We start from the raw sequence: 18,084 nt of genomic DNA on the forward strand, positions 1-18,084 counted from the left end.
GAACCCATTTCTCAGACAAGGTCTCCACATGGTCAGGTTGGGAACACATTTCCAGGGCTTATATCCACGTGTAAGAGCAAAGGACTTAAATCCAAAATATAAGAACTCCTGTGACAGTCATTGTTAAATAAAGACAACCCAATACAAAATTGGCAAATACAAAATTGGCAAATGAATAGGTACTTCATGCAGGAAGACATAGGAATGGCCCATAAGCACATGAAAAATGCTTACCATCATTCATTGTCAGGGAAATACAGATTAAAACTACCATGACACACCAAGTAGATTGGCTAAAATTGACGAGGTTGACAGTATACCAAGTGTCGGCAAGGATGTGGAGAAACTGGAACTCTGAATCTGGAACAGTGCTGGTGGATGTGTAAAGTGGCACAGCACCTTTGGAAAACATTTTGACATTTTCTCGTGAAGTTAAACATACACTTACCATACGACTCAGCAATTTCACTCCTAGATAGTCATTCAAGAGCAATGAAAACATGTTCACAAATATACATGAACTGCAGCTTTATTCAAGGTAGCCCCAAACCAAATGCAAACTGCTGCAGCCCCTGTGGAAAACAGTAAGGAGGTTCTTCATAAAATTAAAAATAGATCTACCCTGTGATCCAGCAATCGCACTACTGGGTATTTACCCAAAGAATATAAAAACACTATTTCAAAGGGATATACGCACTTAGGTACAATAGCCAAGATACGGAAGCAGCCAAAGTGTCCGTGGATTGATGATAAAGAAGATGTGTACACACACACACACACACACACACACACAGTGGAATATTGCCCATTAAAGAAATAATGAAATCCTGCCATTTGTAGCAACATGGTTGGAACTAGAGAGTACCATGCTAAGGGAAATAAGTCAGAGAAAGACAGACACCATATGATTTCATTCATGTGGAGTTTAAAAAACAAAACAAATGAGCAAAGGAGGGGGAAAAAAGAGTGACAAATTAAGAAACACTTCTAATTATAGAGAACAAACTAATGGTTACCGGAGGGGAGGAGGGTGAGGGAATGGGTTAAATAGGTGATAGGGATTAAGGAGTACTCTTGCAGTGGTGAGCACTGCATGATGTGTAGAATTCTGAAATCACTGTGCTGTACACCATTAAATCCTAAGTGAGCATGCTAGGTTATGTTGCTGGGCATCAAACTGGTATACCAGGTAATAAGATAAACAGGACCTGTGTCCATGGACTTGGGTCGTCTAGTGGGGGAAGACTGTTAATTCTACAGATAGTTACTTCGTTGTCAGCAGAGGTAAAGATGAGTGCTGTAAGTGTAAATAACATGGGGACATAGTCTAATCTGGTTCCTGAGATTTATTTCGTAGTGTTCATCAACTGTTTTTCTCAATTCCAAGTATATGATCACGTTTCTCTTGGGATTATTCTAATGATAAGATTTTTGTGCTGGCATATGATTTAAATGATCTCTCTAAAGTCTTGTTATGGTGCGTTTGAAAAGATACCATATTTTCCATTTTTTTTCTCCCTAGGTGACAACTGTTGACAGATTTCAAGGTCAACAGAATGATTATATTCTTCTTTCTCTAGTACGAACCAGGGCAGTGGGCCATCTGAGGTACATAAGGAAAAATGTTTATATTATTAAACTTTACTGTCTGCTTCAATTTTGAACTTCTGTAGCTAAGTGGCTTTAAATTTTTTTAAGTTTAAAGTATAATTAATTGGTATGGCAGCTTTTGGTTTGGCAGCTTTTTGTTGGAGTGTAACAATATCAGATTCTTTATATAGTTAACTATTGTCATTGCATCTGAATTTTTTGAATCTTTAATATATTTAGTACATTTACTTTTTAATCTTCAGTAGCAGAGACAGAATTTTATTATAAAATCTTAATATATGATGTTTTTTGGAAACAGTGTCAGAAATTAAAAGAGTTAAGAAGGTGGTAAAAATAGTCTTCAGAGTACATTTCTCATTGCATAGGATTTCTGACTTTTTCCTCACACAGTCTTTCAGCCTCACTGTTAGAGGATAAAGGAACCATTTGTTCTCCCAGGATTAAATTGTCAAAACAAACAATAATCTATTTTTATCATTTATTGTGATGTATTTATGTGCTACAGAATTATGGGAATAATACCTTCTTGTTACAAAGCAGCCATTTAGTTTTGTGTAAACTTTTATCTCATATGACTTAGTGGCAAAAACTATAATGAGAGTTCATTTTATTATTTTATTTGGTGGATATAAAGAAAAAATTCTCCAAGCTCTCATAATGTTGTTATTTAAGTCAAAATCTGCTTGGAGCTTAGCCCCGCTCATCAGGTTCCATTAGACTGATAACTTTTATGTAAGAGTAAACAAAGATGTAATTTTCAAGAAATTGTTTCAGAATTATTGCATTCTAAAATAGTTTGTTTTTGCTTATTTATAGCTACTGTCTAAATACGGCATCATCATGATTTACGTAATTAAAATGTCTCCAAAACTCACAGTATGAATACATGAATACTGCCTTGTTCAGTCTCCACCTTTTTTTTATTACTGTCTAGTGCTTTTGTCTTTTTCACATTCTTAAGACGTGACTTCTTGTACCATAATACTACTATAGCTACTTAGATCTTTTAATCAGCGCATTGGTCATGATACCCCCCTCACAAAAACAAAAACATGGAGGTCAGTGATAAAGCATTAACTTTACTTGGTTTAACTAGTCACACGACACTGATTAACTTAATGTTTATTCTATTAAGTTTTTAAGAAGCTTAACTTTTTATTGCTATAGCTGAACAGAAATAATGAGTGGAATATGTTAAAAAAAAAACAAAACAAGAAAACAAGCTGCATACTTATGTTATTAATCTTGAACTATGTTAATTAATTTTGTTTGTTTTCCAAAGGGATGTCCGTCGCTTGGTGGTGGCCATGTCTAGAGCCAGACTTGGATTGTATATCTTCGCAAGAGTATCCCTCTTCCAAAACTGTTTTGAGCTAACGCCAGCTTTTAGCCAGCTCACTGCCCGTCCACTTCATTTGCATATAATTCCAACAGAACCTTTCCCAACCAGTAGAAAGGTAGGACTCTTTCTTCATTGTATAGAGCAGTGCTCTTTTACAGATGATCACAGTAGCTAGGAACATCATCACATAGATCATCCGATCACTGGTTTAGAGCGCTCCTTACACTGTGGAACTGAATTAGATTTTCTGCGCAAAATAACAATACATGCGAACATTGAGTACTCACTAGGTATCAGGCAGTGAGTTCTTTACATGCATGATCTCACTTCATCTAATAGTCCTTTTCAGTAAGGTTTCTTATTAACTCCATTTTACATATGAGGAAGCTAAGGGTTAGCAAAGTTAAGTAGTTTGGTCATGCATCTCATAGATGGAGAAGCCAAGATTTGAAAACCCAGGCAGTGTAACTCCAGAATCCTCCTTGTTAATCACTGTACTGTACTGCCTCTCTTCAGCTTTTTAAGGAGAACTTAACTAATTACTTGATAACAGAGTAATAAATGGTTTAGCTCTTGGAGAACCCTTTCTTACCTACATTTTTGGAGAATATCGGAGGGAATAGCACATACACTTAACAAAGGACATGCTCAGAAATGTCATTGCCTCCTCATCGCTGCTACTGTTGTTAAACCCCTCATCTTTGCTCCCCTTTTCCACCCCCACCCCAAAAGGTAACCAGTCCCTTTAATTTCTGGTTTATGCTTCCTACATTCCTTTTGCATAAAGGAGCAAATAACCTGATTATTTTTTTATATTGTTTTCTTTCTTACATAAAGGTTAGCATACTCATTAATCTTTAGGTTGTGACTTTTGAGCTTTGCATTTTTCATTTAATGCAATGTCTTAGAGATCCATTTGGGTTTTAAATAAAGCTGTTTTCAATGTTCACAGTACACTTATTTGCCCCCCCTACTCCCCCTTTTGAAGAAAAGATTAAATGTTGTGTGTTTGTTTTATAATAAGGCTGAGTACTTTTTTTTTTTTTAACTGCATTTTTTTTTTTAAAGCAATGTTTCTGTAGAGGAATAGAAGGATGAGGGTGGAATGATATGAGGGGGTGGAGTCATGTAAAGCCTTGAATGTCAGCCTCTGAAGTCTGGACACAATCCTATGGCTCTGAACTTCTCATTCTTTTGTGGGCTGATTATTAAACAGGCAGATTCCTAACACAAGGTCTGAGGCAGTCTTTTTATCCAAAGGCTGCAGGGACACATCTGGAGACACGTGGAGGAGATCAGGCAGTACCAATGAACAGAAGGCTTAAAAACTAGTGCCTTACCCAACACCATGGAGTCAAGCCCTTGGGGGACTACCTGAGAGCATCTCCCCACCTACTGCTCAAGAGATGAGTGTTGGAGGCGGCCGGGGCTGTGCCACTAGTGCTGCGTCTCAGAAGAGGCAGCTTCCAGCAGAGCCACCAGAAAATAAGCAAACAAACAAAAACAAAACAAACAAAAAGCCTTCCATGTTGTAAAGGTAGTATTTCATAGTTGTAACAGCATGGCGGTCTTGGCACACAGAAGTGGTGACCATTGCAGAAAGTGACCATTATCAAAAGAACACCTACTTACATGTAATACTACCGTCCTGCTTAATTCTGAGAAATACCATTTAATACAATTTGTATTTCTGACGTTACATGCCTTAATTTGTTACTTGATGATAAAATTTTTTACCTTTATAGTCTTCTGAATTGCTTCTACAGTGAGAAAGGGTGAGACTTTATAAAATATTTTAGAGTTGACTATAAATAAGAAAGTTGTTCATCTTTATTCTAGGATGGTTTAGGAAGAAATGCACATTTTTTTTTTTATTGTCTTCATTCATGCTTTACCACTTTAGAGCAGTATTTCTCAGATTTTTGTGGGAAACGACTGCATCAGAATCACCTCATTCTGTGTCAGACCTACTGAATCTGGGATTCCCACAATTTAAGTCTCCCCCAAAGAGTTCTTAGATACCACAAAATTTGCACTTTAGACTAGCATTTGACCATATGCTTTATTAGGGAAAAATTTCTTGAATATTCACCCTTATGACTAACAAGTCTATATATTAAATACCAGTAATATTAGCTTCTTTTTAGAAAAACAAAAATAGGAAAAATAGGTTTAATATTTTTTTCTGAATAAAATTGAAAATTGCCTTTGTTGCATACAAAGTATTAGAGACAATACTTTAGACAATGTTGATTTTTCTTTCTATTCAACTGATCATTTATCTCTTACTCTTCTGCATGAATTAGACCAAAACTCATAAATTTTACTTACCAACCTGAAATTGTATTATAAGGTAGTAACTCTTAGCTTTCTTCTAGTCTCTTTTACTCAATTTAAATTGAATCACTTTCTCTTTCTGAAGTCCTTATTGGACTCTCACACTTAACATCTTTTTTTTTTTTTTTTAATCTTTTATTTATTTTTGAGAGAGAAGGGAGGACAGAAGATCTGAAGCAGGCTATTTGCTGAGAGCAGCAAGCCTGATGTGGGGCTTGAACTCACAAACTGCAAAACCATGACCTGTGCCAAAGTTGGATGTTCAATCGACTGAGCCATCCAGGCGCCCCAGTCACTCACACTTGTTTCTTAATGTCCTGTGACTATTCTTGTCCTTCTTGTCCTTTTTTTTTTTTTTAAATAAGAGAAAACATGAGCGAGAGGCAAAGGGAGAGAGAGAATCCTAAGCTGGCTCCATAACCAGGGAGGAGCCCAACCTGGGGCTTGATCCCATGACCACAAGATTATGACCTGAATGGAAATCAAGAGTCAGACATTTGGGGCACCTGGGTGGCTCAGTTGGTTAAGCATCTGACTTCAGCTCAGGTTATGATCTCATGATTTGTGAGTTTGAGCCCTGCATTGGGCTCTGTACTGACAGCTCAGAGCCTCAAGCCTGCTTCAGGTTCTGTCTGTCCCCTTCTCTCTGTCCCTCCCCCTTCATGGTCTGTCTCTCTCTCTCAAAAGTAAACATTAAAAAAAGAAAGAAAGAAAGAAAAGACAAGGAGTTGGACACTTAACCCATTGAGCCACCCAGGCACCCTGTCCTGTTACTGTTCTTATGTCCTCCAAACCCTAGTGCTTATACATAAGACATGGGCTTCTAGAATGTTCGCTTTTAGCATTTTAACTTTCTTTTTTTTTTTTTTTTTTTTTAATTTTTTTTTTAACGTTTATTTATTTTTGAGACAGGGAGAGACAGAGCATGAATGGGGGAGGGGCAGAGAGAGAGGGAGACACAGAATCTGAAACAGGCTCCAGGCTCTGAGCTGTCAGCACAGAGCCCGATGCGGGGCTCGAACTCACAGACCGCGAGATCGTGACCTGAGCCGAAGTCGGCCGCTTAACCGACTGAGCCACCCAGGCGCCCCGCATATTAACTTTCTTACTGTACTTAACTTTCTTTTTGCCTTCTTCTAGAATGGAGAGAGGCCATCTCATGAAGTACAGATAATAAAGAATATGCCCCAGATGGCAAACTTTGTATATAACATGTACATGCATTTGATACAGACCACACATCATTATCATCAGGTGAGTTTTCTCAAAATTCAGTCTTATTTTTTTTGTTGTTGTAGAAAGAATCTTTGCCTTTGTAGATTATACCTTTAAAGTACTTGATTGCTATGGGAAAACAGCTAAACCAAACAGGGTTGTTGTTGTTCACGTAACATCCATTTATTTAAAGTTTATTTATTTTGAGAGAGAGATTTAAAAACACCTTTATGTGGATAGAATTTGGCAAACAATAAGTTCTACATATTTAAGTATATAATTCGGTATGTTCTGACATATGTAAATACCTGTGAACCCATCACTGCAATCAAGATAACGAACATACTAATTATTTCCAGAAGGTTCCTAGTGCCCCTTGGTAACCCCTCTCATCTTTCACCGGTCCCTTTCCCACCTTCTTCAGGCCCCCAGGGATCGTCCTGTCAATCGGTATACTGTCATATCCTATTTATTGACAAATAATGTTCCATTGTATGGATGTACCAAGTGTACCTGTTGACCTGTTGCTGGACAGTTGGGTTCTTTCCAAGTCTGGCTATTACAAATAAAGCTGCTGTGAACATTCTTATACAAATCTTTGTATTTTCTTTTGGGTAAATTCCTTAGGAGTAGAATGGCTGAATAATGGAGTGAATATGTGTTCAACTTTTAAAAAAAATTTTTATTTGTTTATTTTGAGACAGAGAGCGTGAGTAGGGGAGGGGCAGAGAGAGAGGGAGAGGATCCCAAGCAGGCTCCATGCACAGAGCTTGACGCGAGGCTTGAACTCACCAACTGTGAGATCATGACCTGAGCTGAAATCAAGAGTCCAATGCTTAATCACCTAAGCCACCCAGGTGCCCCTATGTGTCCAACTCTTTAAGAAACCGCCAATCTGTTTTTACAAAGTAGTTGCACCATATTGCCAGCAGCAGCGTGTGAGAGCTGTAGCTGCATATCTTCACCCACACTTGTCATGGTTGGCCTTTTTCATTGTAGCTGTTCTAAAGGGAAGGCTAAGCATGTAGAGCTGCTCCAGTGTTCTGGTAGAGTGAGACAGAAGCTTTGTACCATGCTGTTCCCTCTTGGCCATGGTTTTGTCTGAAGGCTTGGTTCCTCCCCTCACATGGCTCCTTGATTAAAGTTGGCCCTTTCTTGAGCTGTTGTCGGTCAGTCCTAACGAGCCAGTGTTTTTGCAGAAGTGTTATAGCAGATATTTTTGCTTTTTAGCTTTTTTAAGCTTATCAATTTTTATATTATTTTCTTCTCTGAAGATTTAATATGTACTTTGATCTTTGGAGTCAGGAAGACCTAGGCCATTGTCATCAGAGTTGTTACGTTTGTATTATAAAATGGCCAGGAGTGTTTTGGAAAACTCTAGATTGAACGATATCTATTAAGAAAATAACATTAATGTGAGAGTTTAGCTTTGTAAGCCAGTGTTTTTCTTTCATTTGAGTTCATATTGATGTGTTGTTTTTTTTTTTTTTTCATTAGACTTTATTACAGCTACCACCTGCTATGGTTGAAGAAGCTGAGGAAGTTCAAAGTCAGGAAACAGAACTAGAAATAGAAGAAGAGGCCAATCCTCCCCAGGCTGATCTGTCCAGTCTCACAGATGCCAGCTCCAGTCAAGAATCCTCAGCCTCTCAGACTGGGACCACCCCCGATCACACAGGAGCTAGTTCCAATCCAGAAGCTGTCCCTCCTGTGTCTGATACCACTGTTTCTATGGCAGGACCTGCAGCTGTACCAGCAGAGGCTAACGCCCCCCAGCATGTCACACCTGCCTCAGAAGAGACCAAGTAGCCCAACTGTAGCCTTTCTTAGGGATGACATTTCATTCATAAAGTCTAAGTAAAGCTGCTTTTTGTATTTTATATTTGCTTCTGCTATTTTAAGGGTACTAATTAATGTTAAGTCCTTTTTTTTGTTAATTGATCTCCGTGCTTGTCTTCTTGGATATGTTTAAAAGAAAATTGTATGTGTATGAGCAACTTCAGTTTCATTTCTTCAGTCAGAAGGGCAAATAGCCATTCCTTTGATATTTTTATAATTAACCAAATATATCTTATTCATACCTACATTAAAAGAATTTTCTATAGAATATATAAGACATACTTTACATTTTCAGTGAACTTCTCTAAAGAAGGGGATCAAATACACTGAAATCAACCATAAGCACCCTTAAGAAAGTGTTCAAATTGGGGAGGAAGTTGTTTCTTCTGTTATAGTATCAGATACTCAAATTGTGATTCCTTTTTTCTTACCTTTCTTGGCTGTCTTCTTGATGTAAAGGCATTAATAGCCATAGATAGGTCTAGATTTCTCTGATCACAGAGGCTACATGTATTTCCTGCCCCAAAGTCTCATAATGTATTGGAACCACCTAGAGTGTCTGTTCATTCTTGGGGCCACTCTTGACCTGATAAATCTGAATCTCAGGGTTAGGACTGGGTATTTGTATTTTAGCAAGTGTTCCTAATGTTTGAGTTGCTGGCAGAGTGGCATCAAATCAAGCTGGTAAGGCTGAGCCAGGGTATGTCATTCAGCTGAGCAAGAAGATCCGGCAAATCCATCTGGGCAGGAAGAAAGATCCAGAGTCTGGGCAGTGAAAGTCACTGAACCCAATTCCCCTATATAGGATAGAATTCTCACAATGCAGAGGTTCTGAATCTTCTGCCCTGTTTAGTTTTCTTGGTAGATAACCAGACACAAGGAGACCTTAAGGTAAAATGTGCTCTAGATTTGGGAGGGCAGAGTAGGACCTTGCTACTCAAGTGTGATTTGCAAACTAGAAGTATCAGCATCCACTGAACCTTGTTAAAATTGCAGCAGTGTGGACTCTACCCCAGATCTATTAAATGTGAATCAGCATTTCAGCAAAGTGTCCAGGGGATTTATATGCGCTTTGTAGTTTGAGAAGCATTGTTCTGAGGTTACTATACTGTCCTCAATGTGAATGAAAAGTAGAGTAGATTCTGTGATGGTAAAATTAATAGTGTGACTGATGTTTTCTGACATGGGACCTCTGCTTATGAAGTTTCCTGGGCGTGGTGGCCAGAAGAGAGATGAATAAGGTAGGGAGAACTTGCCCACTACTTCTCTTCCCCATTTAGATGTCTGCTAGAGTGGCTAATGGGGAGCATTTCCCCCATAGTGTCCCCTCTGGTGCATCTACCTAAAGGTTTGACCATGTACAAAGAACCTTTGAGGAAATAGGCAAGAACCGCACACTGCCACTGAAATGCTTCTAATCCTGACATATTGAAGGAATGAACTCTTATAAAGAAATTAAACCAAGAAAGTCAAGTTAATGATTTTTTGACTGACTAGTGTTTGCTCAACTCTCCCAGGCTGTGGTGGAGATGAGTCAGACTCTCCTACTACACGGTGTCTTCCTTCATCAGAACACAAGAAAAGGAAAGGGAAGGGAAGATGATGGGAAGGAAACGCCGAGGAAACTATACTGGAAAATCTTTGTCTATTTGTTATCAGAGTAAGGAATGAGCCAGATAGTCTGTTACATAATTTCTCTGATTATAGGAATTCGGAAGCAGGTGTTGTGGTCATCTGTATGAGGAATAGGACTCACAGAATTACTTTCATCTGTGAATATCTAGTATCAGGCTAAGCAAGAGAGAAAGAAGCTTTACTGTATTACTGTGTTTCATGGAAAAGATTGATGTTTCTCTCTACCTGTTAGAGGATATGAATCATGATACCTGCAACCAGAATAAGCAAACTGTTGGGCTGCTTTCTCATGAAGTAAACCATTTTGCAAACACTATATATCACTCTGTCTAGCTAGTGACTTACTTTTTTCTCTGCTGCCTGATTTTCAGTCACGCTAAAAAGAAAATTTAACTGGAAGATGGGTGAATCCTTTGCCTTTGTCAAAGGAATTTTAGAAGGGATGATAGTGTTGGGATTTGAATTACTTAAATAAAAATTTTTAACATTCATTTTTGAGAGAGATAGAGCATGAGCGGGGGAGGGGAAGAGAGAGAGGGAGACACAGAATCTGAAGCAGGCTCGAGACTGCAGGCTGTCAGCACAGAGCCCAATACAGGGCTCGAACCCACAGACTACGAGATCGTGACCTGAGCTGAAGTCAGATGCTTAACCAACTGAGCCACCCAGGTGCCCCAGGATTTGAATTATTTTAAATTGTTTATTCACAGGAACGATCAGTGAGTTGCAGTTGACTAGAATTTTGGAATTTTTAAATGAACTTAAGAGATCTATTTTTATTTTAATTAATGAGGAAACTGAGTCACATAGTCTTAACTAAGGTGGCAACTGTGGAAGAACAGGTTAGAATCCAAGTCTATAGTCCTAGGGCAGTGTTTTGTTCATTGTTTTTTGTTTTGTTTGTTTTTTTTTTTTTTTCAGTCAAAAACACAAGCATGATTGCTTCATAAATTCAAGAGTTTTCCATTTGGGATAACAACAGACACAGGTACTCTAGCCACGTGACCATTTCAGACTAGTGTTCTCATTGCCCTCCATCCTGTTTGCCATATCTGAATATGTCATGATTTTGGAAACTATTTTTAAAAGCAGACCAAAAAGATGTGTGCAAGTGAATGAGCATGAAATGAAGCAATTCAAGTATTTAGACTTTTTTCCACAAAATGCTGAGTTAAGAAAGTTCATTACCAGCAGTTGAGAATAAATAGCTCCATTGATTTGGGCAAATGAATGAGAGGATCTAAACATTATCAGGTCTCTTGAAGTTAGTGTCATGATAAAAGTTGAGATGTGCTAGGTACCGAGAAAAATGGCATAAATGGGTCATTTGTGCTCCTATATAAATGGAGGTTTTTTATGATCAGGAAACTGCATGATACTATAAAATAGACTTTGGACTCTTGCAGACCTGGCTCAAGTTTTACCTCATTTGCTTATCAACATTTGGTTTGACCTTGGATACATTTTATAACTTAAGCCCCAGTTTTCTTCTCAAAATTGAAAAAAGTTCCATTAATGACAACTAATTTGTTAATATTTGTGAAAATATTTGGCACCTGGGTGGGTGTTCAGCAGATACTAGCCCTTCTCTCTCCATTTCCCACACACACACACATTTTTGAGACAATAGAAGATAATTGCCAACCAGTCTTCTGACTTGGGTGCTTAGCTTTGCGCCTATTCTGAGAATATGGAAGATGATGAAGGGGACATGTGGCAGCAGCTGACATTTGAGGATCAAAGATCAAGTCTACTGATTGGGAGTGAGAATCAGTGTACTGAGGATCACAATACTGAAGATGGTCTCTGCTGAAATGAAAATTCTGACAGAACAGAATAACCAGAGGGATGATACTAGGTTCCATTATGCTTCTGATGTATTGATCACTTCCGTCAATTCTGAATCCTGTACACCCCACCCCAAATCCTCTAATTGTTGCATTTAGTTAGCTTTGTGCCTCAAATGTCCTTTTTCTTTTTTATCTTGCAGCCACTCAGATGACATTTTTAGAGATGTTTCTTCGGTTAACATAAGATGAGATTTTTTTAAAAAAAGCTGACCCTTTTGCGTGAGCCAGAAGAGCAGTTAAAGATAAGCAGTGCCTTGCTTCCTGTGAAAAAGGCTTGGCAGTTAGCCTTTGTAATTATGAAGCAATCATGTTAATAGATGTTTAAGAATAATGCAACTGGAGCTGTACTGAGCCAAAGATGGAATGAACACATGAGACCATTTTTTCTTCATCCGTTGGTACTCTTTAGTGTCCGAGGAGGGGATTTAATTCAATGGGATCCAGAAGCTTTGCACACTTTGGTTTGCTTCCTAGGGACACAAACCAGAGCTTAGTCCCCTGGAGCAGGACTCAGAATGTAGCATGGTTACTGCTGACTGATACTGTGCCAGTTTTATTCAGTGCTCCCATCTTTTGGCTTATACTTACTTCCGTGGCTGTTCAAACTTCTGCATTACATACGAAGGTGGCTAATCCCATTACTTCTCAACATATGTTACAGGAAAACACTAGTCTTGAAAAACATGCTCCATGGTCAAATAAGGTTGAGGAACACAGTGAATTATTCCCGTTTTGCAGAAACATAGTGCATTGTTAGTTAATTAAAGGTTCTGAGAACTCCTGCTGGAAAAAAAAAAAAACATGTTTAACTCAGCATTTCCCAAATTCTTTGACCATAGAACTGTTTTGTTTTGTTTTTAAATAAGACATCTTAGGGAACTAACTGCAGAACACGGTTTGGGAAACAATATCTTTGCCAGAGCATTTGAACTTTGATTTCCCCCTTAGAAAATTAAGGGGATTATAATATGGCACCCTGAAATGTGCCATTTTGGCATAAGGGTTATTTTGAGCTAAAGGCCATTGAGAAGCAGCAGATGCAGGAAGAACTGTCTGTCCTCTGCTTCTGCCAAAACTCAGGGCATAAATATCCCTTCATAAAAGAGACATAAACTTTCATTTGTCAAGGTGTCCCCTCTCTTCTGTACTAGGAAGAGGACAGTAACCTTTATTACTGGAAACAGATGGCACTCAGCTGAGTCCGCATAAACAAACCTTACTAAAATCACCCTTCTCTTCATCCATTTGCACATTTTTTACTTGCCCCCAGTTGGCCACTTGTAAAAGCCCCAAGCCCCTTTTTGTTTGCCTATTTGCTTCAGCATTTATCCCTCTTTGTTAAGATGGTATATAAACTTCTAAGCCTAACAGCTTCTTTGGGGTTTTTACCCAAAATGGATGTAAAGTTGAAAGTATTAGTTACATTTTTATGCCTCTTCTATTAACCTGTCTTTTGTTGGTTTAATTCACAGGCCCCAGCCACCAACCCTAAAAAGTCAAGGTAAAATTTTTCCTCCCCTACAAAAACAACAACAACAAAAAAAGGCTCTTAACTTTTTTTTCTAATTAACCAGAGGCTGAAGTAACAGAGCTGAAGAAAAAACTAGAGGTGAAGTGATTTGTACAAAATGTCATATTGTGTAATTTGTTGAGTGTCATGTATTAATAGCAACATCCTGAAAATGCAAATGAATACAAATCTGATCAGTGTACCATGACATTCTTTCATGTAAGCCTCCTAAGAAAAGGTCACTGAGCATTCTCTGTTTAGATTTTAATTTTAGACTCCAGTATTTCACACTAGACCTTTCTCATTTCTTACCAAGCAGTGAAAGAACAGTTCTTATTTCCAATATGTCTTGTTTTCTCAGCCCTTTAAATGCGTGTTTCTTCAAAAAGTTTAAGTTTCAAGAAGGGAAAAGAATGGGCAAGAAGGGTAGGCCAGAAATAATACAAGAAAATAAAGGCAAATACAGGAAATGACAAAACTCCTCCTTCCTGAGAACATTTAACATAAAGGACCCCAAAAGTTAACCTTGCGTTAGACATGTTGAATTCTCTCACTTGATCTCCAGAGATGACTGTGCCCACCATCCCGCTCCTCTCCATCTTTGACTTACAGAATACACTCATGTAACACTTCTTCTTGAAGTACATTTAAATTCAAGAGCCTCAGTGGTAGCTGCTGCTTCTTGGGAGATGCCTGGTTTAGGATAAACAACTGTTTTGAGAAACTGCTTTTACTGACATTTTGAAAAAATTAAAAGTTCTGGATAAGAATTGATTGTACCAAATACTATCTTTTTCTACTTTGGTTCATTAGTTCATTTGGGCCATTTGGGAAGGTCTTTTTTTTTTTTTTCTTTTTAGTTCAGTTGTTCATGAATAAGTGTGCTTACTGTACTACTGTATTCTCATTACCCCTTTGCTTCCAGAGTACCTTCCAGTGTGGGTTTCTAATCCCAGACTGTCCCGAGAATAATAGTGGAATAGGAGTAGGCCTAGTTAATTTGCATTTTGTTTTGCTGGTTTACTACTTTTCACAGAAATTAATTGGGTTAAATATACAAAAAAGCTGGAAGATGTCTTTGAAAGAATTTAATTCTTGTGCATTACTGTTGAGCGCCAACTGTGTGATAGGCACCAATGCCAGAAGGAACCTCGTTAATTTGTAGGTAAGAACACAAAGGCATTGGTGATTTGCCTAGGACACCATAGTTAATTGAACTGGGGCTAGAACCACCTTCCCACTTTGTGGAAAATCCCGTGCCATGCTGTTCTTTAAACTTACTTGCTTGAGGATCACCTAACTAGCTCAGTTGGTTAAGTGTCTGACTGTTGGTTTTAGCTCAGGTCATGATGTCCTGTCTCCCTTCTCTCTCTGCCTCTCTCTCTCTCAAAAATAAACAAACAAACTTATTTGCTTGAGACAAAGTAGAAAGAGCAATACCTACACCCCGCACATAAGTAAAGCAGGCTTATTAAAGAATTCCTCTCGTGTTAGAACTCCAGAGAGGATATGAGGTTGCCAAAAATCAGGCTAGAAGATGAGAGATCTATAGAAAACATGCTTTGATGTTTATAAGTTTATATTTATGGGTAAAAGCCAAATTAATACTTGTTTTGTTCTGAAAAAGGTATAAGAAACATAAAATGGGAAGGAACTCTAGTACATAATCTGTGCCTCTGAAATGCTAAAGCTTTTTTATTTTTAAGCACAGTCAGAAGAGGTAAAATAACAGTTTTAAAGTGTAACATACAATAAAGGGAAAGATAAGATTTACCAAAACCTGCACTTTCAATTACCATTATACACCAACTGGCTCAGCCTCCCAATTTAACTGTACCTACTATACCCAGTCTTAGAGCACTTGGGAGCTGTAAGAAAATCTATGTGAATTAAAGTTCCCAGGAGTAAAATTCTATTAAGTAATTCAAAGCAAGACGCTCTTATACAATTACAAAATCAATTGTGATAAGTTTTTAGAAGCTACCATTGCAACTCTTGATCTAGTTTTATTTATTTTTGAGAGAGCATAAGCAGGGGAAGAGCAGAGAGGGACAGAGGATCCAAAGCTGGTTTTGCACTGGCAGCCGAGTCTGATGTGGGGCTTGAACTCACAAACTGTGAGATCGTGACCTGAGCCTACTCAGATGCCCAACCAACTGAGCCACCCAAGTGCCCTTCTACTTGGACTCTTAGTAGATGAATGGGCTCATCTGAGCAAGTAGAGAATGTGTCTCCTCTGTAGAAATAATAGCCTTCGCTTTGAAGTCATGAATGTCAGCTGTCATCAATACTTAAGGAATTAAATTGGTCACATAGTTCTCTTAAATTGCCATAGTGCTATTAATATTGGGCATGTGAAGTGAAACTATTGGTCCTTGTCTAGAATTAAGTTACAAGAATCACCTGACCTTGACTTGGCTAGTCTGAAATGTCAAATGCAGGTCAAATGGATGCAAAGATCTCTGACATCACATTTGGCACTCTCACAACAGATTGAAAGTATCAGTTATGAGGAGTTCCTAAGTTAGTGGGACCTTGCAGAAAGTGCTACATACCAGTAGGCATTTGGGGATCCTAAGGGATACATTTAGAAACATCGTGTGAAATACTGACATTTATTTTTAGGAAAAAATGACAATCGAAGGAGGGTATGTTGTTTGTGAAATGCATAAACTTCTTTGGCTCTGATGCCAGCCATGTACAGACCACTTTTTTCTGTTTAAGTAAACTTTTTTTTTAATTTTTTTTTTCAACGTTTATTTATTTTTGGGACAGAGAGAGACAGAGCATGAACGGGGGAGGGGCAGAGAGAGAGGGAGACACAGAATCGGAAACAGGCTCCAGGCTCCGAGCCATCAGCCCGGAGCCTGACGCGGGGCTCGAACTCACGGACCGCGAGATCGTGACCCGGCTGAAGTCGGACGCTTAACCGACTGCGCCACCCAGGCGCCCCCTGTTTAAGTAAACTTTTTAGTGAGGTATATTACACATACGGAAAAGTACACAAGTCAGGTGAACAAACTCAATACGTTTTCTTTCATAAAGTGAATATAATCTTGTAATCATCACCCAAATCAAGAAACAGAACATTACCAGCTCCAGAAATTCCCTAGCAAGCCCCCTACCAGTCATTATTCCCTATCCAAAGAAATATTTTGTCTTCTGCCATGATTAGTTTTGGTTTTGAGCTTTATATAAATGGAATCATACAGAATGTACTTTATGTGTCTGCCCTCTCAAATAGGTTTGTCTGTATGATATGACGTAGGGATCAGTTGAGCACTATTTATTAGAAGACCATCTTTTCCCTTGCTACACAGTAATGTCATCTTTGTTATTAATCAAAAGATAGTTTATGTGTGGGTCTATTTCTAAAATTTCATTTTTACAGTTTTCTTGTGCCAGCATTCTGTTTTAATTACTGTAACTTTATAATCTTGATATTTGGTTGTGTATATCCAGCAGCTATATTCTTCTTCAAGATACTGGCCTTAATCTTTGTATAAATTTTGGAAGCATCTTGTCAATTCTACAAAAAAACAAACAAACAAACGAAACTTGATGGGATTTTTACTGAGATTACATTGAATCCATAAATCAATGTGGGGGAAAATTGACATCTTTACAATCTAGGAATGTGGTACTACTTTACATTTACTTAAGCTTTTTAATCTCAATAATGTTTTATAATTTTTTATAGAGGGTCTTGGCCATCTTTTATTAAATTTATTCCTAGGTATTTGATTTTTGTATGTTCTTATAAATGGTACTTTTTGATGACATTTTATTACAGTTTTTAATTGTTTGTTACTAATATATAGAAATACAATATAATTTTGTATGTTGACCTAGTATGTAGTGAAGTTGTTTAATTCACTGATTATTTCTTAGAGTTTGACTATAGATTCTTTTGGATTTTTTACATACATAATTATGTCACCTCTGAAAATGGTAGTCTGGCTTCTGTTTATAATCTTAAGGCTTTCTTTCCTTTTTAATTATATGCTTTTTATCCCTTTTCTGCCTCATTGGCCTGTTGAAGACCTTCAGCACAATGTTGAATAGAGGTTGTCAGAATGAGTATTTTTGTTTCTTCCCAATCTTAGGAGCCAAGCTTTCAATATTTCACTATTCAGTGTTTGCTATAGGTTTTGTGATACTCTGTATCAGATTTCAAGAGTTTCCTTCTATTCCTAGTTTGCCAAGTGTTTTTTTTCAACATGTATGAGTGTTGAATTCTAACAAATTTTTTTTCTGTATTCATCCAAATGATTATAAGCTTTTCTCCTTTGTTCTGTTAATGAGGTGAATTGCATTGATGCATTTTTCTGTTGATTGTTTTTTTTCTTCTGGTTATGGGCCAAAATTGCTACTGTTTACATTCCTGGTAAATTTTTATTGGATCTTGGAAGTTACAAATGTTATATTGTTGAATATTTGAATTTTGTTGTCTTCCTTTATTTTTTTAATTAAAAAAATGTTTTAATGTTTATTTTTCAGAGAGAGAGAGAGAGAGCAAGCATGAGCGGGGGAGGGGCAGAGAGAGAGAAAGAATCCTAAGCAGGCTCCATGCTCAGCATGGAACCGGATGTGGGGCTCAGCCTCACAAACGCAAGATCATGACCTGAGCCAATATCAAGAGTCGGACACTTAACCAACTGAGCCTCCCAGGTGCCCGAAAAAATTCCATTGCTTTGGTGGAACTCTCTGTCTTGTATTTTTCTGGAACATATAAATCATAGTTA

At 37.9% G+C, this 18,084-nt stretch overlaps 1 protein-coding gene across 1 annotated transcript in view; it reads left to right on the forward strand.

Moving 5' to 3' along the window:
- AQR (aquarius intron-binding spliceosomal factor) overlaps nt 1–10,295 on the forward strand; it is a 99,655-nt gene extending 89,360 nt beyond the window's left edge. The window contains exons 33-36 of the mRNA XM_043555714.1: nt 1,523–1,608; nt 2,894–3,068; nt 6,431–6,544; nt 8,003–10,295. Of these exons, the coding sequence (XP_043411649.1) occupies nt 1,523–1,608; nt 2,894–3,068; nt 6,431–6,544; nt 8,003–8,314 (687 nt within the window). The 3' untranslated portion in view covers nt 8,315–10,295. The remainder of the gene's footprint in view (nt 1–1,522; nt 1,609–2,893; nt 3,069–6,430; nt 6,545–8,002) is intronic.
- The last annotated feature ends 7,789 nt before the right edge of the window (nt 10,296–18,084 follow it).

This window comes from Prionailurus bengalensis, chromosome B3 (assembly GCF_016509475.1).
Source record: "Prionailurus bengalensis isolate Pbe53 chromosome B3, Fcat_Pben_1.1_paternal_pri, whole genome shotgun sequence".
NCBI classification, from domain to species: Eukaryota; Metazoa; Chordata; class Mammalia; order Carnivora; family Felidae; genus Prionailurus; species Prionailurus bengalensis.